This window comes from Dasypus novemcinctus, chromosome 21 (genome assembly GCF_030445035.2).
Source record: "Dasypus novemcinctus isolate mDasNov1 chromosome 21, mDasNov1.1.hap2, whole genome shotgun sequence".
NCBI classification, from domain to species: Eukaryota; Metazoa; Chordata; class Mammalia; order Cingulata; family Dasypodidae; genus Dasypus; species Dasypus novemcinctus.
This window is the reverse complement of record NC_080693.1, coordinates 66,455,671-66,480,986: the sequence shown is the minus strand read 5'-3', so window position 1 is coordinate 66,480,986 and position 25,316 is coordinate 66,455,671. Positions and strand designations below refer to the sequence as shown.

Genomic DNA, 25,316 nt, shown 5'->3' with positions numbered 1-25,316 from the left:
CTATTTTTAAGATAAAAGAGAATTGTGCATGGAGCAGTGTAGTTCAGTGGTTGAGCACCTGCTTGACATATATGAGACCCTGGTTCAATCCCCAGTGCTTCCTAAAAAAGAAAGAGAGAATTGTGCATATTTTCATGCTAATAGAAAGGATCACATTAAGAGAGAAGATTGATGGTATAGGAAAGAGGGCACAATCAATAACATAGGGTTCCTGAGAAAAGGGGAATAAATATAATCCAGAGCATAGACGGGAAGAACTGGTATATTGTAGGAACAGGAACACTCTTCCATTATCTCAGAAGAAAAGAAACAGAAAATGAAACAGATTTAAACATGTTTGGAAATTTAGTATTTTTTTAAAGATTTATTTTTTATTTATTTCTCTCCCCTACCCCCCTCCGTTGTCTGCTCTCTGTGTCCATTCACTGTGTGTTCTTCTGTGTCCATTTGTATTCTTGTTGGCGGCACCAGGAATCTGTGTCTCTTTTCTGCTGCATCATCTTGCTGTGTCACCTCTCCGTGTGTGCAGCGCCACTCCTAGGCAGGCTGCGTTTCTTCCCGCAGGGTGGTTTTCCTTACAGGGCGCACTCCTTGCACGTGGAGCTCCCCTGTGCAGGGGGCACCCCTTGTGTGCATCAACATTATGCATGGGCCAGCTCACCACACAGGTCAGGAGGCCCTGGGTTTGAACCCTGGACCTCCCATGTGGTAGGGAGACGCTATATCAGTTGAGCCAAATCTGCTTTCCAGTAATTTTTTTTAAGTTGTGATAGTTCCTATCAAGTAGCTTCTATTTTCTCTATAAAGTAAGTCATCTGCTAAATGTGAGAAAAGGATGGAATAGTATTGGAATTTTAAGGAGAATAGAGAAGATTTTAAATAGTTGTTTCCAAGTGGGAGAATGAGTTCATTTTTTAAAAAGGGGGGAAATGGCATAATTCCTGGGTATGGTAAGGGCCCACAGACATTGATGAGGAAGATTTTATAGTGATGTCCTGTCTAATCTGCTTATCCATGTGATTATCTATCTCCAGAAATGCTCTCAGGCACAAGGAGAAAGGAGATAATTGTGTTTAATCAGGGTTGGTAGTTTTACCAGATAGGAAAGGACAAAGTTTAGGGTATTTGGGGAGAGATAGATCAGAGAATTTAAACTGAATAAGGAAAAAAAAATGATAACAGGAGGAAATTGATGACTGAGGAGAAAGGAGAAGATTAAATGGATAGAGGGTCCCAATGAGACAAATAGAACCAATAAAGAAGACATACCTCTGAGCAGTCAGATCAAGAAAAAAGGAAAAGTACACAGAAACAATATTAATATAGAGAAAGGAAATATAACTATAAATATGAATAATATATACTACACAATTCTGGGCTAAAATTTTTTATCTCTATAAAATTGAAATTCCTGGATTAATTTAAAGGACTTTGACACTACAAATAATCTCTTCACCTAATTTATCTATTGTCTACCCTTGTATAGGAAACAAATTAAGCTAAAAATAGCTGTTACTTAAAATCAAGTATTGTCCAATAAGTAAGCACAGAATAACACAATTATTCCTTTTAGCCTCAATTTTTACAGTACCAATTTCATTTAAATTAAACATAAAATAGTCTTACACTTCCTTACAGTGAGCTGGTAGTGGCAAAGACAGTCTTTTCCATCTTAACACACCCACATCTTAACATAAAGCCAGTATACAGTAATGTCTCAAAAAATATTCTTGGGTAAATTGGAAGATGGAAAGAAACGCAAACTGAAACCAGAAATCCTGCATGTTGGTACTGAGCTTCAGCCACTAGATGGCAACACTTTGCCAAAGTGGGAAGATAATTTAAATCACCCAAAAACTGAATCTCACACACAAGGTTCTAGCTCTCTACAGAAAGTGTACAGATGAAAAGTAGGATGATAGCTTTTAATTTACTCACCTGTGGAAGTTGTTATTAAAATCAGGAATCAGTAATGAAGAAGATTAAGAACATAGAAGTAAGGCATGCATATTTACCCGATGACCTATAGGAAAACTAGCCCTTTTTCTATCTTATACTCTTCTGAAATATGTCAGACAGTTTGGTTCACAGAAAGCACAAGATGTTATGTTCATACATACATAATTTGTCAGAGAAGCGCTCCATGTTACTCATCATAGTATCAACGAATTTTTAAAAATTCACTTTTCCTGTTTCTAAAGAAGAAACACATTTTCTTCAATATCTTTAAGTTATACTGACTAATAGATCTATATCAATAAATTACATACCCAGGGAAATATATGATTAACCTAATTATATATATTATATAATGTCTGCTATATAATGCCTACTAATGCTAACCACTAAAAACATGGATATAAATGGGAAAACTCAATTTATAAGCAAAAAGTAAACACTAAAAAACACCAAGAAATTTGATCAAAATCCTTATAAGCCCTCACATGTGTAAAACATCTTTAAACTTTAACACACATTATCTTGTCTTGGCCTTGCAACAATTCAATAAGTTATGAATATGAAATATTAGTGGGTTCTTTTACAGATTAAAAATAACACTTATATATGATAAAGCATTTTCCCCCCCAAGGTCACAGAGGAAATGCAAGAACAGGGATTAGAAACAAGCTCTCCTAACTCCTGGTTCTTCCACATCAAGCAAAGATGTCAGTTAACATTGACATCTTTACTTCAGTATACAATTGAAACTATTAAACATGTTTAGTCATTTTTACACTTAGAAAAGGTTTTTCCTTGATTATAATATAAAATCCCACTGTTAGAATGAATTAAAAACTTCTAAAAATTTTCTACAGCTATACATGAAGGCTTTACATAGATACGATGAACTTTTGATAACACTAGTCTTTCTTTTACCTCGCTGACAAAAAAAAATTTTTAAGCAATTCTAACTTTGAGCACTCTTACTTCAAGAAGCATCAAATTACCTTAAATTCTTAACCAAATATTTCAAGGCTAAAAAGAAATGAGACCTTTAAAAATTAAAGATAATTTTTACCTTTACATTACCTAACAGAAACATGTAAGACAATAAATAATTCCTGTATTTTTAAAAATGCATATTTGATACATAAAAAGAATATTTTAACATACATGACTTATGAAGTTGATAATGAAATGAACTGTGAATCCATTATCAATACCATTTAATCTGCTTCTGTGCTCTTCCCATCCCTTTCTGCTTCCCCCCAAAAAGAGAACATTATTGATTTTTTTCTTTATTAGAGAACTTGTGCGTTTACTGAACAATTATGCATAAAATACAGGATTCCCCACATACCGCTCTATTACTAACACCTTGCATTGGTGTGGAACATTTGTTAGAACTGATGATAGCATATTTTTATAATTGTACTATTAATTAAAGTATTAAGGTTCACTGTGTAGTACATATAGTTCCATGGATTTTTAAAAGTTTTTATTCTATTATCATATATACAATCTAACATTTCCCCCTTTTAATCACACCAAGATATATATTTTGGTGCTGTTAAACTGCATTCACAATTTTGTGTTATCATCACCACCATCCATTACACCAAAACATTTACATTGTTCCATACAGGAACCCTGTACATTTTAAGCCTTACATTTCCATTGTCTATCCCCACCCCATCCCTGGTAACCTATATTCTGGATTCTGACTCTTTAGGTTTATTGATTCTAATTGTTGCAAATCAGTGAGACCATACAATATTTTTCCTTTTATATCTGACTTATTTCACTTAACATGATGTCTTCAAGGTTCATTCACAAGCATCAGGACTTCATTCCTTTTACAGCCGAATGATACTCCATTGTAGTTATATACCACATTTTATTTATCCATTTATCTGTTGATGGACACTTGGGTTGCTTCCATCTTTTGGCAAGTGTTAATAATGTCATTATGAACATCAGTATGCAAATATCTGTTCAAGACCCTGATTTCTATTATTTTGGGTATACTGCCAGGTCATACGGCAGTTCTACACTTAGCTTTCTGAGGAACTGTCAAACTGTCCTTCACAGTGGCTGCACCATTTAACATTCCCACCAGCAATGAATGAGTGTTCCTATTTCTCCACATCCTCTCCAACACTTGTTATTTCCTGTATTTTTTTAGTAGCAGACATTCTAATTGATATGAAATGAATTCTAATTATAGTTTTGATTTACATTTCCGTGATAGCTAATAATGTTGAGCATCTTTTCATATTTCTGGCCATTTGTATATCTAGCTTGGAGAGATGTCTTCAGATATTTTGCATATTTTTAAATTGTATTGTTTGTCTTTCTGTTGTTGAGGGATTCCGTTATATATTCTGGATACAAAAACTTTATCAGATATGTAGTTTCCAAATATTTTCTCCCATTGTGTAGGTTGTCACCTTACTTTCATGATAAAATCCTTTGAGGCACAGAAGATTTTAACTTTTTTGAAGTACCAATTATCTATTTTTCCTTTTATTGCTTGTCCTTTTAAAAATCATTGCCTAACACAAGTTCCTAAAGATGCTTCCCTACTTTATTCTAGGAATTTAATAGTTCTGGCTTTTATATTTAGGTCTTTAATCAATTTTGAATTCATTTTTGTATATGGTGTGAGGTCCTTTTCTTTCATTGTTGCAAGCGAAGATCCAGTTTTCCCAGCACAATTTGCTGAAGTAACTATTCTTTCCCAATTGAGTGGCATTTGCTCCTTGTCAAAAATCAATTGGCCATACATGTGAGGGTTGACTTCTGAGCTCTCAATTTAATTCCATTTGCCTTTTTGTCTGTCCTTGTGCCTCTACCAGGCTGTTTTGATTACTATAGCTCTGCAATAAGATTTAGGATTAAGAAGCGTGAGTCCTCCAACTTCATTTTTCTTTACCAAGATAGCTTTAGCTATTCAGAGCCCTTGACCCTTCCATGTAAATTTGATGATTAACTTTTCCATTTCTGCAAAGAAGATTGTTCAAATTTTGACTGGGATTACATTGAATCTATAAATTGCTTTGGGTAGGATTGACATCTTAGCAATGTTTAGTTTTCAAATCCATGAACATGGAATATCTTCCCATTTATTTAGGTTTCTTTGATTTTTTTTAAAGCAATGTTTTGTAGTTTTCTGTATATAAGTCCATTATGTCCTTGGTTAGATTTATTCATAGGTATTTGATTATTTTAATCGCTATTTTGAATGGAATTTTTTTCTTGATTTCTTTTTCTGATTGTTCATTGGCAATATGTAGAAACACTACTGATGTTTGTATCTTGATCTCATACCCTGCCACTTTCTGAATTCACTTATCATCTTGAGGAGCTTTGTTGTGGGTTTTTCTGGATATTCTGTATATAGGATCATGTTATCTGCAAATAGGGAAGGTTTTCTTCCTTACTAATTTAGATAGCTTTTATTTCCTTACTAATTTCTTTCTTCCTTACTAATTTAGATAGCTTTTATTTCTTTTTCTTGCCTAATTGCTCTGGCAAGAACTTGTAGTACAATGTAGAATTAACAGTGGTGACAGCAGGATTCCTTGTCTTATTCCTGATATTATTTCAGTCTATCATCATTAAATAGGATATTAACTGTGGACTTTTCATATATGGCCTTTTTCACATTGAGGAAGTTTCCTTCTAGTCCTAGTGTTCTAAAAGTTTTTACCAAGAAGCAGTGCTGTACTTTGCCCAATGCTTTTAATGTGTCAATTGAAATGATCATGAATTTTCTCCTTCATTCTGTTAATGTGGAGTACTACATTGATTTTCTATATTGAAACAACATTGCATACCAGATGTAAATCTCACTTGATCATGGTTTATAATTATTTTAATGTGATGTATGTATTTTTCCATTCTTATACTTTCATCCTATTTGTATCCTTGAAATTTAGGAGAGTCTCTTGCTGATAGCATAGAGTTGGGTCGGGCTTTTTAAACCACTCTGTCAATCTCTGCCTTTTGACTGGAGAGCTTAATCCATTTATATTTAAAGTCATTACTGATAATACAAGACTTTCTTCTGCTATTTTGCTATTTAGTCTTTGCATGTCTTATTCCTTTTTTTGCCCCTTCCCAATCATTCAATGTCTATATTTACATTTGATTTTTTGTGTTGTACCATATTGTGTGCCTTCTCATTTCTATATGTATATATTTTTCTTCTATTTTCTTTATGATTACCATGGGATTAAAATTTAACATTGTAAATTTATTTGTTTTGATACCAATTTAGCTTCAATAGCATGCACATATACTTTTCCTATACCCCACTCTGTCCACTCACTTTTTTTATATACTTGTTACCTCTTGTATCTTTGTACATTGTATGTCTAAAATCATAAATTTATATTTAATTTTTATGAATCCACAGATTCAATGCAATTCCAATAAAAGTCAACACAGCATTTTTTTAATGAACTAGAAAAACTAACTATGAAATTTATTTGGAAAGGAAAGAAGCCCCAAATAGCCAAAGACATATTGAAAAAGAAAAACGAAATTGGAGGAATCACATTACCTGACTTCAAAACAAACTACAAAGCTACAGTAGTTAAAATGGCATGGTATCTGCACAAGGATAGACACACTGACCAATGGAACCGAATTGAGAGTTCTGATATATATCCTCATATATACACTCATCTAATATTCGACAAGGCCACCAAGCCCACTCAACTGGGAGAGAATGGCCTCTTAAACAAATGGTGCCTACAGAATTGGATATCCACACGCAAAAGAAGGAAAGAGGATTACCATCTCACACCTTATACAAAAATCATCTCAAGATGGATCAAAGACCTAAAGGTAAGAGCCAAGACCATAAAGACCTTGGAAAACAATGTAGGGAAGCATCTACAGGATCTTGTAATATGAAATGGCTTCATGAACTTTACACCCAAAGCACGAGCCGCAAAAGAACAAACAGATAATTAGGACTTCCTCAAAATTAAAGCCTTTTGCACCTCAAAGGAGTTGTCAAGAAAGTGAAAAGACAGCTTACCCAATGGGAGAAAATATTTGGTAACCATATATTTGATAGGAGACTTATATCCTGCACATATAAAGAACTATATCTGGAAACTAAAAAGACAAACAACTCATTTAAAACATGGAGGAAAGTTTTAAACAGATGCTTCTCCAAAGAAGAAATACAAATGGCTAAAAAGCACATGAAAAAATGCTCAAAATCACTACCTATTAGGGAAATGCAAATCAAAACTACAATGACATACCATCTTACTCCCATAAGACTGGAAGCTATCAAAAAAACAGGGAGGGGCAAGATGGTGGCTGAGTGAGTGCACCTGATATTCTCTCCTGCAAAGAAGCGGCTGGGCAGCATTGGAAATACTTCGGGACCAGGCTGTTTCAGGATTTTGCAGGGCAGGAGGTATCTGCACATCGATTGGTGAGAAGGTAACAGAGAAAATTCGTGTATAAGAAAAAATTGATGCTATATTACATGGAGGTGGGGGCTGCGCACCAGACGCTCCCTCCTAGGGTGGGCGGAGCTGCGGCACTGGTGCTGCGGAGGTGATTTCTGGAGGCTCTGCAGTACTGGGGAATTCATAAGCCCCGAACAGGCTATTGGGGGGCTAACAGGGCAGGAGGCCTTCGCAGACTGATTTGGGGAGACAAACGGGAGTTTTATTGCGAGGCGGGGAATTTTTGATTGCGGACACAAATAATAGCACTTCTGGCTACAGCCCTGCCCCCCAAGGCCGGCTGCCAATCTGCAGGAGCCTTAAATTACTTACAATAAAGAGAAGTCACCAGGAGGCTGTTTCAGGGACTGGCAGGGTGGGAGACGTCTGGAAGCCGATTAGGGGAATATTTTGCGAAGCGTGGGAATTTGGATTTCAGACTCTGATATCAGCGTTTCCAGCTGGAGCCCCTCCCCCTGGACCTGGCTACTGATCTGCAGCATCAGTAAATTGGCTGCAGTGTAGATGTGCCCCCAAGTGGCCGTTTCGGGGAATTACAGGGCGGGAGGTGTCCTGAAGTCGAATTGGTGATACAGCCACAGAAGAGACCCGAGAGGGTGAATTACAGGGTTCTGACACATAGGTCAGAGTTTGTGGATGTGACCTCCCCCATAGGGCTGGCACCCAGCTGCCAGGATCCCTGAAGGCTGTGCTGCACTGCAGTGCTCCCAGGCTCCCTGTTAACCAGATTTGAGGTTGCCAGGTCTGAGTCACCTAAACCCTGCTTGGCCCACACCCCAGAGACTCACACCTCTTGAGTCTGAAATATCACAGACTTTCCATCCCTGAATCCATCACGCCCTGAGGTCCATCTGAGGTCCCTGAATGTCCTAACCCTCAACGTTTGTGTTTTTTCTCTTTTGTTTTGTTTTGTTTTGTTTTAATTTTTATTTTATTTTTTATTTTTTATTGTCCTGATTGCTAACATTGCATTATCTCCTAGTCTTTTCTCCCATCATCTCCCCCAAAGTCTTTTTTTTCCTCTCTCTCTCTGTTCCCCCATTTTCTTCTTATTTTATTTTATCTTAATTATACAATAGGTGCTGCAGGGAACACCTCATATTTGCTGGGTTTCCTCATCCTCCGTTGCCTCATTTCTGTGTGAATTGATTTTGGCTACCTACACTATCCCCTTTCCCCTACATCTTGATATCCTCCATCATCTACTGTCTCTCCTATATTCCACCTCCCTTTCTTTGATCCCCAAATTGTCTAACTCTTCATTTCTAATACCTTTGTTTTGTTTTCTGTCTTGAATCCACTCTTGAAACTATTGCCTTTCTTTTCTCTTTCCCTCTCTCACAAAAACACTAGCTTTTTAATTCATACCATATTCCTCCCATATTCAGTCAACTACCTCATTATAGGTAGTCTGCCTACTGCTATAACTCTACACAATTTACATGAATCTAATATCCATCCTCTCAGATCTCATATTGTTGCTCTGTTAACATTTATTACCAATACTACTTTACACATTTTCCTTTCTTACACAATTGCCTTTCCCTGGCCCTAATACTTTCCTTCAAAGTGAACTCAGCCAGCAATAAGAAATTAGAATAAGAAGAACAAAGTGACAAAGAGAAGATACAACACTTATGCAAAACAACAGCTAATTAATCCCCAAGACTAGACAAAGAAGCTAAGGAACTGATTAAACCCATCAAGATAAAATGATGACCAGACAGCAACAAAAATCTACAAACCAAACCAGTAATCAGGAAAACATGGCTGAATCCAGTGAACAAACTAAAAACCAGGAAGGGGAGCAGAACTTCGCACAAGTAATTAAAGATCTCAGAACATATATCACAGACAAATTTAATGAAGTAAAGGAAGACGTTAACAATATGAAGACAACACTTGGAAGGGAAATTGCAGACATATGCAAAAAGATAACAGATATCATGGGAGTGAACACCACAGTTCAAGAAATCAAAAATATACTCGCAGCAAATAGCAGCAGACAAGAAGAGGCACAGCAGAGAATTAGCGATGTGGAAGACAGTACATCGGAAATCAAACAGATAGTAGAATTGATCAATAAAAAGACAGAAAAAAAATCCAGCTAGGACTTAGGGACCTGAATGACAATGCAAAATGCACAAACATACGTATTATAGGCATCCCAGAAGGAGAAGAGAAGAGAAAGGGGTCAGAAGGAGTGTTGCAGAAAATAATGGCTGAAAACTTCCCAAATCTACTGAAAGAGACAGATGTACATATCCAAGAAGCACAGCACACCCCAAGCATCATAAACCCCCACAGGCCCACCCCAAGACATATACTAGTAAAATTATCCAACGCTCAAGACAAAGAGAAAATTCTAAAAGCAGCAAGAGAAAAGAAAACCATCACATACAAGGGAAGCTCCATAAGATTAAGTGTCGATTTCTCATCTGAAACTATGGAGGCAAGAAGGCAGTGGTATGATATAGCCAAGGTACTAAAAGAAAAAAATTTCCAACCAAGAATACTCTATCCAGCTAAACTAGCATTAAAAAATGATGGAGAGTTCAAAATATTCACAGATAAACAGAAATTGAAAGAATATGCCAACAAGAAACCTCCCCTTCAAGAAATTCTAAAGGGAGCTCTGCAGGAAGAAAGGAAAAAACAGGACAGGCAGATTTGGAGGAGAGTGTAAGAGCAACAAAAAAGACAAAAAGAGAAGAAAAAACAAACAAACAAAATATGACAAACACAAGTCCAATCAAAATATGGCTAACATAAATAATTTCTTAAAGTAATAACACTGAATGTCAATGGATTAAACTCACTTATCAAAAGATTCAGACAGGGACATTGGATAAGGAAATATGACCCATCTACATGCTGTCTACAAGAGACACATCTTAGACCTAGAGACTCATGGAGGCTGAAAGTGAATGGTTGGAAAACAATCTTACAAGCAAACAATAACCAAAAAAAGGCACGAGTAGCTATATTAATATCAGACAAAGTAGACTTTAAGTGCGAAACAATTGTGAGAGACAAAGAAGGATACTACATATTAGTTAAAGGGACAATCTCTCAAGAAGAACAAACAATCATAAATATTTATGCCCCTAACAAAGGCACCTCTAAATACGTGAGGCAAATGCTGGAAAAACTAAGTGAAAGAACAGTTTCTTCTACAATTATAGTGGGGGATTTTAATACACCACTATCAACTCTGGACAGAACATCTCAAAAGAGAATCACTAAAGAAACAAAATATTTCAACAGTATATTAGAGGAGTTGGATCTAATAGACATATACAGATCATTACACCCAAACACAGCAGGATATAGATTTTTCTCAAGTGCACAGGGATCATTCCCCAAGATAGACCATATGCTAGGCCACAAAGAAAGGCTTAATGAATTCAGAAAGATTGAAATCATACAAAATAATATCTCTGACCACAGTGGAGTGAAACTGGAAATCTGCAAGGGCCAGAGGCCCAGATTTCACACCAAGATATGGAAATTAAACAGCACATTCTTAGAAAAACAGTGGGTCAAAGAGGAAATCTCAAAAGAAATCAATGAATACCTTGAAACAAATGATAATGGTAACACAACATACCAAAATTTATGGGATGCAGCAAAAGCAGTACTGAGAGGGAAATTTATACCCATAAATTCATACATCAAAAAAGAAGAAAGAACAAAAATTGAAGAACTACCTGCACATTTGGAGGAATTAGAAAAAAAACAACAAAGTAATCCAACAGGAAGAAGAAGGAAGGAAATAACAAAGATAAGAGCAGAATTAAATGAAATAGAAAATAAGAAAGCACTAGAAAAGATAAGCAAGACCAAGAGCTGGTTTTTTGAGGCGATCAATAAAATTGACAAACCTTTAGCAAGACTAATAAAGAAAAAAAGAGAGAAGATGCAAATACACAAAATAAATGAGAAAGGAGATATTACCACTGACCCCACAGAAATAAAGACTATCATAAGAGGATACTTTGAAAAATTATATTCCAACAAAAATTACAATTCAGAAAAAATGGACAAATTCCTAGAAACACATAAGCAGCCTATATTGATGAAAGAAGAAATTGATGATCTCAAAAAACCAATCACAAGTAAAGAGATAGAATCAGTCATTAAAGACCTCCCAACTAAGAAGAGCCCAGGGCCAGATGGCTTCACAGGTGAATTCTACAAAACATTCCAGAAAGAACTAACACCAATCCTGCTGAAACTCTTCCAAAAAATCGAAACAAAAGGAACATTGCCTAATTCCTTCCATGATGCCAACATTACCCTAGTACCAAAGCCAAACAAAGACACCACAAGAAAGGAAAATTACAGACCAATTTCTCTAATGAACCTAGACACAAAAATACTTAACAAAATACTTGCTAATCATATTCAACAACACATTAAACGAATTATACACCACAACCAAGTGGGATTCATTCCAGGTATGCAAGGATGGTTCAACATAAGAAAATCAATCAATGTAATACACCATATAAACAGATTGAAGGAAAAAATCACATGATTATATCTATAGATGCAGAAAAAGCATTTGACAAAATACTGCACCCTTTCTTGATAAAAACACTCCAAAAGATTGGAATACAAGGACATTTTTTGAACATGATAAAGAGTATATATGAAAAACCTACAGCCAACATCATTTACAATGGAGAAATCCTAAAATCCTTCCCTCTAAAGTCAGGAAAAAGACAAGGATGCCCACTGTCTCCCCTTCTATTTAACATTGTCTTAGAAGTACTTGCTCAAGCACTGAGGCAAGAACCAGATATAAAAGGCATTCAAATTGGAAAGGAAGAAGTCAAAATTTCATTATTTGCAGATGACATGATCCTATACATAGAAAACCCTGAGAGGTCTACAACAAAGCTTCTAGAACTCATAAATGAGTTTAGTAAAGTCGCAGGTTATAAGATGAATGCGCAAAAATCAGTAGCATTTCTGTACACCAATAATGAGCAAGCTCAGGAGGAAATCAAGAAACAAATACCATTCACAATAGTAAATAAAAAATCAAATATTTAGGAATAAATTTAACTAAAGATGTAAAAAACTTATATACCGAGAACTATACAAGACTTTTCAAGGAAATCAAAGAAGACCTAAATAAATGTAAGAATATTCCCTGTTCATGGATAGGAAGACTAAATATTATTAAGATGACTATCCTACCAAAACTGATCTACACATTCAATGCAATCCCAATAAAAATCAACACAGCCTTCTTTAAGGAACTAGAAAAACTAACCTATGAAATTTATTTGAAAAGGAAAGAGGCCCCGAGTAGCCAAAGACATATTGAAAAAGAAAAATGAAATTGGAGGAATCACACTACCTGATTTCAAAGCATACTACAAAGCTACAGTAGTGAAAACAGCATGGTATTGGCATAAGGAGAGACACACAGACCAAAGGAATCGAATTGAAAGTTCTGATATAGAACCTCATATATATAGCCATAAAATATTTGATAAAGCCACCAAACCCTCTCAACTGGGAGAGAATGGCCTATTCAACAAATGGTGCCTGGAGAATTGGATATCCATATGTAGAAGAATGAAAGAGGATTACCATCTCACACCTTATACAAAGATCAACTCAAGATGGATCAAAGACCTAAATATAACAACCAAGACCATAAAGACCTTGGAAAGCAGTGTACGGAAACATCTACAAGACCTTGTAATAGGAAATGGCTTCATAAATATTACACCAAAAGCATGAGCAGCAAAAGAACAAATAGATAAATGGGACTTCCTCAAAATTAAAGCCTTCTGCACCTCAAAGGAGTTTGTCAAGAAAGTAAAAAGGGAACCCACACAATGGGAGAAAATATTTGGCAACCATATATCCGATAAGAGACCTATAACTTGCATTTATAAAGAACTCCTATATCTTGAAAATAAAAACATAAACAACCCATTTAAAAAATGGGAAAAAGATTTAAACAGACACTTCTCCAAAGAAGAAATACAAATGGCTAAAAAGCACATGAAAAAATGCTCCAAATCTCTAGCTATCAGGGAAATGCAAATCAAAACTACAATGAGATACCATCTTCCTCCCATAAGATTGGCAGCTATGAAAAAAACAGAAGAATACAAATGCTGGAGAAGACGTGAAGATATGGGAACACTCATCCACTGCTTGTGGGAATGCAGAAGGATCCAACCATTCTGGAGGACAGTTTGGGGGTTTCTCAAAAAACTAACCATAGATTTGCCATATGACCCAGCAATACCACTGCTGGGTATATACCCAGCAGAACTGAAAACAAGGACACAAACCGATACATGCACACCAATGTTCATAGCAGCATTGTTCACTATCGCCAAAAGTTGGAATCAACCCAAATGCCCATCAACAGATGAGTGGATCAATAAAATGTGGTATATACATACAATGGAATACAACTCGGCTGTAAGAACAAATACACTACAAACACACGTGATAACATGGATGAATCTTGAGAACCTTATGTTGAGTGAAGCAACCCAGGCATTGAAGGACAAATACTACATGACCTCAATGATATGAAATAAGCAAGCTGCTGCAGAGAGCTAGAGTCTGGAAGCCAGGCTTACAGGAAATCGGGGGGTAGAGGAAGGATGTAAGCTGACATCTACATGGGCGAAATCTATGATAAGCTGGCGGTAAGTATGTGCACAAGGAAGAGATAAAATGGGGGCATAGGGTTACCTTTGGGTGGGGTTTTGCGGGTTTGAGGAGGGCTATGGATGGGCAGATGGGCAATATTACCCAAGAAATTGGGGGGAGGGAGGGGCAACATACGAACATAGGAGACTGTCAGGTGTTGGTTGAAAGTAAAATGCTGAGAAAACCTTTTCAAAATATAATTAGGAAAGTTACCTGTTTAAGATACTCAAAGGGGATAATCTCACGCAGGACAGACTCCTAGGGAATATCTGAATGCTCATTTTGCCAGAGTGGGTTATACCATTGGGTAGAGACCCATATAATGAGAGTGAACGTAGACCCACATCCTGGGGAGGACTAATGCCATCAAATAGAGGGAACTGTATCTCTCAAGTGAAAGGGTGGCTCCCAGGGCATTAGGGCAGTTGAGCAAGTCAAGCCCTCAACACTGTTGCAAGTATCGCTGAACATGGCTCCTCAAGAAATGAAGATTGACTGTCACTGTGGGGACCAAGGGGAGGGGGAAATAGATATTGAATAGATGGAACCAAAGTAAATGTGAGGGCAAAAGAAGTGTTTCACAAGATTACACAAGGATGGATATAAAACATGTAATATTACACCAAAAACATATAGGGGACGACAGACTAATAATGTAAACCATAATGTAAAACATAGGATAACTAAAAAACTTAGAAAACTGTATAGCCTAAAGTATGAACCACAATGTAAACACAAATGTTACCCTGTTTGAAAGCTATTGTCTCAATATCTGTACATCAGTTTCAGTAAATATAAGTTAAAAGATTATTGCTATGGAAGGGAAAAGGTTTTATAATGGATATGTGGGAGTACTATATATTGTATACATGAATTACTGTGATCTAGGGCTCTTGTGAAGAGAAGCTCAATAATTAGGAAAAAGAAAAAGAAAAAGATAGGATGTAGAATCTTTCCAAATCAATATGTATTCTATATCTAACCTTTAAACTCATTGCTATATTCCATTTTACTAGTATGGGAACCTGACATTATATTGGGCTTCACTTTTCAGGAAGTTTTGGATCACAGAGTAGTTCAACAATGGCAGCAGAGGAATACTGGTATGGGATGTTATTGACAGGGGACATATGGTTGACAGGGAGTTATACAGGACATTTGTCCAGGGTGCATGGAAATGTTTGGATATACTCATAGTGGAAACAATTAAAAACAATAGCTTGGGGGGTACTGGGTTCACGGCCGGGGGGGGGGACGGGACTCTGTCATGGTCCCTAGGGAAGCAGTGGCAGTCCCCCCAGGTGCAATGGTAAGGACCAGGAAGGAATGGGGGTCCAAAAGTGAGCCCCTGATACTAATGACTATGCTTGTGAGCCTATACACCTGAAATAAGAACAAGGCCTAGAGCAGCACTATGCCTAAGAGTTCCCTCCTGACAGCCTCCATGTTACTCAAATGTGGCCAGTCTCAAAGCCAAACTCATCATGTAAATGCAATGCCTTCCCCCCAGCGTGGGACATGACACCCGAGGATGAGCCTCCCTGGCACCAAGGGATCACTACCAAGTACCAGCTGATGACGTAACTAGAAAATGACCTTGAATTAAAGGTTCAACATAGACCAGCAGAATATCCCTGTCTACATATAATAACAGGAGTTAAAAATGCTGTTTGACCTAAAGTAAGGGGGAAATGAAAAGGACAAATGAGTTCATATGGCTATGAGACTCTAAAAAAGAGGCAGGAGGTTGTCAGAAGGATTGCCCTTATGCACACCTGAGCAGAGTCTCAGAGACAGATAAAGTAGATACAATCCCAGGTATTGGTTCTTTTGAGGGCTAAAAAGACCCACAGGTTCTATGGTCATGGCAGATGGGGTTCACTGCCATGTCAGTTGGCCCTTCTTTGGGGCTGGTGTTTCTGCGTGATGGAGCTGGACTCAGATGGGATCTCTTTTCACAAGCCTTTCATGCTACTTTACTGGAATTGTAGTTGGTGCTGAGGTTTAAGATATATCTAGGGGATTTGAATTTCTGGACTGACAATATGATAGCCAGGCCCTGAGCCTCAACAGACTTCAGCTCCTACACTCTGATTTATTGGACTTACCCCACTCAGCTAACATGGAGTTGAAGAATGTCAACCACCACACCATGGAGCCTAGAGTGCCTACAACTGAAAGCAGGAGGATTGCACCCAATATCCATGTGGAATCTAAACCCCATCTTGACATAGATGTGGAATGGACACAACCAAGCCAAGGTCCACAGGAAGGAGGAATACAGTAAGGATTAGAGTGGACTTAATGATATTCTATTCATGAACTATTTTGGTTAATAATCGAGAAAATGCGGCATTGGTGTGGAAAAAGTGGCCACGGTGGCTGCTGGGTGCGGGGAATGGGAGGAAGAGATGAGATGTGGAGGCATTTTCGGGACTTGGAGTTGTCCTGAGTGGTGCTGCAGGGACAATTGCCGGACATTGCATGTCCTCCCATGGCCCACTGGATGGAACGTGGGAGAGTGTGGGCTATGGTATGGACTACAGGACATGGGGTGCAGCGATGCCCAGAGGTGTACTCACCAGAAGCAATGGATGTGTCATGATGATGGGGGAGAGCATTATTGGGGGTGGAGTGGTGGAGTGGGGGTGGTGGGGGTGAATGGGACCTCATATTTTTTTAATGTAATATTTTTTTAAAAATGAATAAATTGAGTAGAATTTGGGGAAAAAAACAAACAACAGAAGACTACAAGTGTTGGAGAGGATGTGGAGGAATGGGAACACTCATCCACTGCTGGTGGGAACACAGAAGGATCCAACCATTCTGGAGGACAGTTTGGCAGTTTCCCAAAAAGTTAACTATAGATTTGCCATATGACCCAGTAATTCCACTGCTGGGTATATACCCAGTAGAACTGAAAATAAGGACACAAACCGATATATATGCACACCAATATTCATAGCAGCATTATTCACTATTGCCAAAAGTTGGAATCAACCCAAATGCCCATCAACGGATGAACAGATAAATAAAATGTGGTATATACATACAATGGAATACTACTCAGCAATAAGAAGGAATATAGTACAAACACATGTGATAACATGTATGAATCTTGAGAACCTTAGTTTGAGTGAAGCAAGCAAGGCATTGAAGGACAAATACTACATACCTCTCTGATATGAAGCAAGCAAACCAAGCTGTCTCAGAGAACTAGAGACTAGAAGATAGGCTTAATAGGAATTTGGGGGGGAGAGGAAGGTTGCAAGCTGATGCCTACATGGGTGAAGTCTATGATAAGCTGATGGTATTTTTACAGGGAACAGGTATAATGGGGGCATAAGGATACTTTTGGGTGGGGTTTTGTGGGCTTAAGGGGGTCTAGGGTTGGGAGGATTGGTCAGATTGCCCAAGGAACTGGTGGGAGGGCGGGGGGGAACAGTTGAATATGGGAGACTGTCAGGTATATGGTTGAAACTATAATGTTGAGAAAACTCTTAAGAAAATATAAGGAAGGATTATGTGTTTAAGGTGCTTAGGGGGGCATCTGGTACAGGGGCAGGCTTCTAGGGAGTGCATGAGTGCTCATTTTGTCATAGTGTGTTATATCATTGTGTGGAGACCCATACAATGAGTATGAAGGTGTCCCCACATCCTGGGGAGACCTGATGTTCTCAGAGGGAATTGTGTCTCTCGAGAGAATTGGTGGCTCCCAATCAGTTTGGGCAGTCTAGTATGTCAAGCCCTCAGCATTGTTGCAAGTATCTATGAATCTGGTCCCTCAAGTAGTGAAGACTGATTGTCATTGTGGGCCCTGAGGGGAGGGGCAGAGAGGTATACAATAGATGGAAGCAGGGCAACTGGGGGGCAACAGAAGTGCTCCACGAGATTTGCAATGATGGATATAGGACATGTTAACTTACACCAAAAGTGTATAAAAGTCTATAAGCTAAAATGTAAACCATAATGTAAAACATAAGGAAACTAAAAACTTAGAAATTTGTACAGTCTAAAATATAAACCATAATATAAACCAAAATGGAACCATGTTTGATAGCTATGTTTCAAAATCTGTACATCAGCTGCAGCAAATATAACATGAACATGTAAAAATATCATTACTGGGGAAAGAGGAAAAGGGTTTGATGTGGGATATATGGGAGTCGCCTATATTGTAGATGTGAATTACTGTGATCTAAAACTTTTTTGAAGACAAAATTAAAAATTAGAAGAAAAAAAAAAAGAAAGAAAGGATGTAGACCCTGAGGAAGAAATGAAAGAAAGTGCCTTGCCACTGGACATACAGGGCAACACCTATTACAGTGATGAAAGGCAAAATGTTAAAAACAAAGCTTTACAATATTTTTCATTTTTTAATACACCAAATTTATTTTTATTTTATCTAAGTATTTCTAAATTAGTATGTATTCTATTTCTAAACTTTAAATCCATCACTATATGTCAATTTCCTATTAATTGGATTTGGCAGTATATTAGGCTTCATTGTTTAAGAAGTTTTGGACCACAGAGAGGTTCAACTATCACAGGAACACTGGTGTGGGGTGTTATTGATGAGGGCACATGGATGGGAGGGAGTTCTCAAGGGCATCTATACAGGGGGCATAAAAACGTTCTGATGTATATTGGGTATTTTCATAGTAGTTACAGTTACAAATGTCAACTGAGGGAGTGCTGAGTTCCTACCTAGGGAAGCTCTGTCACATTCCCCAATGGAGCAACAATAATCCCCCAAGTGCAATAGCAAAGACCAACAAGGAAGGATGGTTCAATAATGAGCCCTTGATACTGATGACAATGCTTAAGAGCCTGTGTGCCTGAAATATGAACTAGGCCTAGAGCTGCATGGTGCCTAAGAGTTACCTCCTGAGAGCCTACATGTTGCTCAAATGTGGCCACTCTCTAAGTCAAACTCAGCATGTAAATGCATTACCTTCCCCCAGCATGGGACATGACTCCCAGGCATAAGCCTCCCTGACACTAAGGGATTACTACCAATCACTAACTGGTGATGCAACTAGAAAGAGACCTTGAATACAAGGGTCAACTCAGACCAGCAGAATATCTCACCCCACATGTAGGATCATGTATTAAAAACTGCTTTTTGACCTTGAATAAAAGGGGGAAATGGCAAAGACAAATGAGTTTTTATGGCTAGGACTCTTCAAAAAAGAGTCGGGATGTCATCAGAGGGGTCGCACTTATGCACGCCTCAACAGGACCCCAGAGAAAGCCAAAGTAGATACTACCCTAGGTACTGGTTCTCCTGAAGGCTATGGAGACCCACAGGGTATATGATCATGGTAGATGGATTTGGAGTTCTGTGCCATGTCCGAGGACCCTACTTTGGAATTTGTCCTCCTGAGTGTGATGGAGCTGGACTCAGATGTGACCTTTCTACACATGCTTCTTCTGTCACTTTTACTGAACCTGTGGTTGGTGCTAGGGATGGTATATACTCAGGGGACTTGAATCTCTGGACTGCCCATGTCCCAGTTGGGCTCTGAGCCTCAGCAGAGTTGCAACTCCTACTCTCTGGTTCATTGGCTTACCTAGGTCAGCTAACAGGGAGGTGAAGATGGTCAACCACCACACCAGGGAACTGAGAGTGCCTACAACTGCAAGCAGGAGAATTGCATCCATCATCCATGTGGGATCTAAGTCCCCTCTTGATATAAAGGTGGGTGGATATCACCATCCCAGGGTCCACAAGATGGAGGAATAAAATATGGATTAGAGTAGACTTACTACTATATAACTATTGTGACTAGTAATAGAGGAAATTATAGCATTGAGGTGGAGAAAGTGACCACAGTAGTTGCTGAGGGCAGGGAGAGGGAAGAAGAGATGGGATGTGGGGGCATTTGGGGGACTTTGAGTTGTCCTAAATGATTTGCAGTGTCTGATGCTGGACTTTATATATCCTTCTATAACCCACTGAATGTACTGGGGGAGAGTGTGAACTACAGGGTAAACCATTATCCACGTGATACAGCAGTGCTCCTAAATGTGTTCACCGAGTGCAATGAGTGTGCCACAATGATGGGAGAAGTTGTTGGCGTGGGAGGGGTGGGGGGTATACGGGAACGTCTTATGTTTTTTAGTGTAACGTTCTTTGTGATCTATTAACTTTAATTTTTAAAAGTGTAAAAAAAAAAAGGTACCTCATTATAGCCCAAATTTTGCATTTCTCTAATTACTAAAAATGTTGAGAATCTTTTCATATGATTATTGCAATTTGACTTATTTCATCTTGAAATGTCTGCTGTTATAATTTGGCCATTTTTCTTTATGGTTGCTGATCTGTAGTTCCCTTTATGTTGTCCATAATAATCCTTTGCTGCTATACATGTTGCAAATAATCTTCATTATTTGTGGTTTATATTTTCATTCTCTTATCTTTCAAAAAAAAGAAGTTCTTAATATAATGTAGTCACATGTATTAATATTTTCTTTTCTGGTTAATGATTTTTTTTAAGACTTAATTTTATTTATTTATTTCTCCACTGCCCTAATCATTTTTATGTTCACAGTTGCTCATTGTGTGCTCATCTTCTTTTTAGGAGGTACTAGGAACAGAACCTCGGACCGCCCATGTGGAAGGTAGGTACCTAATTGCTGAAGCCACCTCCACTCCCTGCTTCTTGTGTCTCTCATTGTGTTTTCCTCGTGTCTCTTTGTTGTATCAGCTTGCTGTGTCAGCTTGCTGCACCAGTCCATTGTGTCAGCTTGCTGCCTTGCTCATCTTCTTTAGGAGGCACCAGGAACTGAACCTGGGACCTTCCATTTGATAGGCAGGCACTCTACTGCTTGAACCACATCTGATTCCCCAGTTAATGATTTTGTACTGTAAAAAATCCTTTCTAACTCCAAGTCAGAAAACACTTTCTTCTATTTCCTTTTTCTAAGATTTTTACTTTTCACATCTGGAAATTATGATTGAATATGGTGTGAGATACAGATATGATTCCATTTTTTCTATTTGAGTAATTATTCCAGTACCATTTATTAAATTGTCCTTCTTTTTCCCAGTGATCTATTATTTCATCATATTTGTTTCCATACATGTGTGGGGATATGTTTAGATGTTTCTATCCCATTGGTCAATTTCCCTACCTTGCACCATTTTTATACTTTTTAAATTATATTATAATGAGTCCTAATATCCAGTAAAGCAAGTATACCACAGTATCTCATACACGCACGCGCACACGCGCGCACACACACACATTCTTTTTCTTCAAGAGTGATTTAGCTATTATTGGCCTTTGTCCTTTCATACAAATATTAGAATTAGCTAACCAAAAAAAAAGTTAGTTTTTTTGGAATTTTTTGGGTTAATAAATAAATTAGAAGAGATTAACAGTATTGGGTCTTTGAATCCATGAACTGGAGATATATTTCCATTTGAATCCATGAACTGGAGATATATTTCCATTTATTCAGGTTTACTTTACTGTCTTTTTTTATATTAGAGAAGTTGTAGATTTACTGAAAAATCATGTAAAAATACTACTATAATGTCTTTAACAAAGTCTCCACACAGGTCTTACCCAACTTAGATTTGTCCCTAGCTATCTATTTTTTTTTTAACTTTTATTATAGAAAATTTCAAATATATACAAATATATAAATATATACAAAAATACAAAGAATATTATAATGAATCCTCATGTACTATTTCTAGCTTCAACATCTAACAACTCATGGCCATTCTTATTTCATCTATAATAGCACCCTTACTCCAGGTTGTTCTAAAGCAAATCCTAGATATAATTTTATTGCAACTATTTCAGTATGTACCTCTAAAAGATATGCTCCATTTATACCAACAAGACCACCAAAAAATCCACAATATTCCTTCAATATAAAAAATAATAAAAACTCAGATATCTCAAATTATCCCATGTTTGCAATGAGCCAATTCAAATGTGAAACCAAATAAGATTTACATTTGATTGTTATTTCTCTAGTCCTTTTGAATCTACAGGTACTTCCTCCCTCTTTATTTCCATTTAAATTATTAATGAAGAAATGGGCCATTTATCTTGTACAGTTTCTACTTTCTAGATTTTTAAAATAATTTCATTGGTGTACAATTCATGTACCATAAAATTCACCCATTAGTGTAAAATTCATGGGCTTTTAGTATATTCACAGAATTGTGCAATCATCACCACTATCTTATTTTAGAACATTTTCATCATCCCCAAAAAAACCTTATACCCAATAGCATGCAATGTCTCATTGCCCTCTCCTTCCAGTTTCTAGTAGCTACTAATCTATTTTCTGGCTCTATGGATTTAAGGAAACATGAATTTTTTTTATTTTTTTTTTATGTTTTGGGAAATGTGTATTTTTAAGAGAAAATATATCATGTCATTAATATATTGATATTTACTATTTGAATTTAGGATTAAAGTATATTAATTATTTTATTTTATAAAATACATTTAGGTTCATTTGACTCTATTTAGACTTGATCTTGAAGATTTCTTTCTTTAATTTCAATTTAATTTTGTTTTATAATTATGTAAAATAAATGGTTGCAAAGTCAAATTTACCAAACAAGATATGTCCAGAGAAGTCTAGTGCCATCCTCTCCACCATATTCCCTCCCTCCACCACAGGAAAGAAGGGAATTAATTTTATGGATTTCATTTATTTTCTAATATAAGAAAATATCTTATATATTAATATCTTGCCCCACTGCAGCAGATTGATATGGTTTATGAATTCCAAAAATAGATATTGAATTATGTTTGTAAACTGGTTTGTATCAGGACATGATTAAATTATGGTTAGGGCTTTGATTGGCCATGTCAGTAGAACAGAAGAAATTACACAGCAGAGCAGAGGAATTAGTTAGAGTTTTGATGTTGGAGTTTTGATGCTGGAATATTGAGCTGGAGCCCACGAAATAAGCACACAGAGGAGCAAAACAGCTGAGCCCAGAGAGAATGAGCCCAGGGGAGAGAGACAGAGCTGGTCGCCTGATAGTCTACAGCTGGCCTTGTTGAAAAAGGGAAAGCCTAAAGATCCTCATAGTCTACAGCTGACCTTGTGGAGAACACAGGAGCTGAACCCAGAGAGAAATGAGCCCAGGAAGAGAATAACCAAAAAGCCTGAACTCTTGGCAGACGCCAGCAGCCATCTTGCTCCAACACATGGCAATAGACTTTGGTGGAAAAAGTAACTTATGCTTTATGGCCTTGTAACTGTAAGCTACTACCCCAAATAAATTTATAAAAACCAACAGATTTCTGGTATTTTGCATCAGCACCCCTTTGGCTGACCAATTTTAAGATAAAAGCTAGCATACTCTACACAATTTTCTCTGCCTTTCAATTTTCCCTTAACAATGTATCCCAGAAATGACTCTATAGCAATGAAGAGATATTTTTCATTTTTGCAGCTAAACTACCCCATTGTGTGAATTACCATAGTTTATTCAACTGTGACCTAATGATGGGTGTTTGGTTTCTTTTCAAGCCTTTCATATTACAAATACTTCTTTGAGGAATAATCCTTTACAAATTTTGTATTTTTTTGCTAGGAAAAAAGGGTGAATACATATGTCAGTTTGTTAGATATTGGCAAATTCCCCTCCTTATGTGTTTATGATTGTCACCTCCACCTGCAAGTTGTTAAAGTGCCTGTTTCCCCCACAATTTTAACAGAAAATGGTATCAAACTTTTGGAATTTTGTCAGTCTGGTAAGTAAAAAAATCAGTATAGTTTAGTATCTCAGTTTAGTTTTAAATTGCATTGCTCGTATTATATGTGAGATTAAGCATTTTTCAAATGTTTAAAGACCAATTCCATTTTTTTTTACTGAGAGCTGTCTTCCCCATTTTCTCTTTGGTTTTTAGACTTTTTTCTTCTCAATTTTTACTATCTCAATTTTTAATACAAAAGAAAATATCTCTTTGATGAGAAGATGTTCCATATATTTTCTCTCATTTTTTAATTTTTTACTTTACTTATGGTAATGGGCCATACAATTCCTCAAGTACTTGGAGATATTTCTAGAGCATCTATTTTGTCCCAGTGGCCTATCTAGGCTTTATAATATATTTTCATATTGGGTAGAACTGTTCCATCCTTATTGATCTTTATCAGCATTTTCCTGGCCTTCCTTGCTTAATTTTCCATATGAATTTTAGACTCCAACTATCTAAATACACGTTAAATCTTTTTGATATTTTTATTGGAGTCATATTTCTATATTATTAAGAAGAGAACTGACATCTTTATGAGGCTAAAATAGCCTGTCCTTAAGACCTAACTTACTGATTATGTTATTTTGGCCTTCTGTATATCCTTCTTTAATTCTTATCCACTTGACCTGTTTGGATTGAGTATTATGTTTAAAATCTATTATTACTGTATCTGTCTATCACCATACAACTGCTATAGTTTATGCTTTAGGAAAGTTGCTGCCAAGTTATATAGTACACAGATATTTTAAAATGGTATACCTTTATTATGAATTGTGAACTTTAGCACAGTAAAGACTCCTCTTTTGTACCATTTAATGTTTCTTGTCAGATAGCAAAATCACAAACCCTGTGTTGTTTCTATTCACATTTTTTGCCATTGAGGAAAAATATCTGAATCCTGGTTATTTCTGGATAATGGAATTTTGAGCATATTGTTACATTTTTTAGCATTTTCTGTACTTTTCTGCATTGATTTAATTTTTCTAATAGAAATAACAATAAAGTTATTATTCTGAGAGAAATAGTAACCAACTGACCTTTCTTTCAGATGTGTCAACCCAGTTCACCTGAAAATGTATCACTTACCATCAACTTGAGTCAACTCTGTGATCTTTTCAAATTCTGCCTTAGAAAGATTAATTCCAAAATTTTGAAGACAAGTATTCAGATCCTCACAATCAACATTTTCATCTTTAATTTTATCAATGGCTTTAATGGCATCAGCCAACACTGAAAACAAATCAGTATGCTAATAAGTTAAAAATGGAAATTCAAAGGAAAACAGTCTAATAAATAAGATGAATTTTAGTTCTAGCCTTAAATAAAAATATAAATCACTTCAGGAATGTTATATGCAGAAAGTATAACTAGAATCTTCAGTAATATTGAAAATAAATAAGCGTTAAAATCAAAAATATAATATGCTCCTTTGCTATGTCTCTGT

General features: G+C 36.8%; 1 protein-coding gene across 1 annotated transcript in view; it reads right to left on the bottom strand.

The window, feature by feature from the left end:
• Nucleotides 1-25,316, bottom strand: part of EFCAB13 (EF-hand calcium binding domain 13) — a 316,951-nt gene that overhangs the window by 204,768 nt on the left and 86,867 nt on the right. The window contains 2 exon segments of the mRNA XM_071210907.1: nt 2,121-2,195; nt 24,959-25,121. Coding sequence (XP_071067008.1) covers nt 2,121-2,195; nt 24,959-25,121 — 238 coding nt within the window.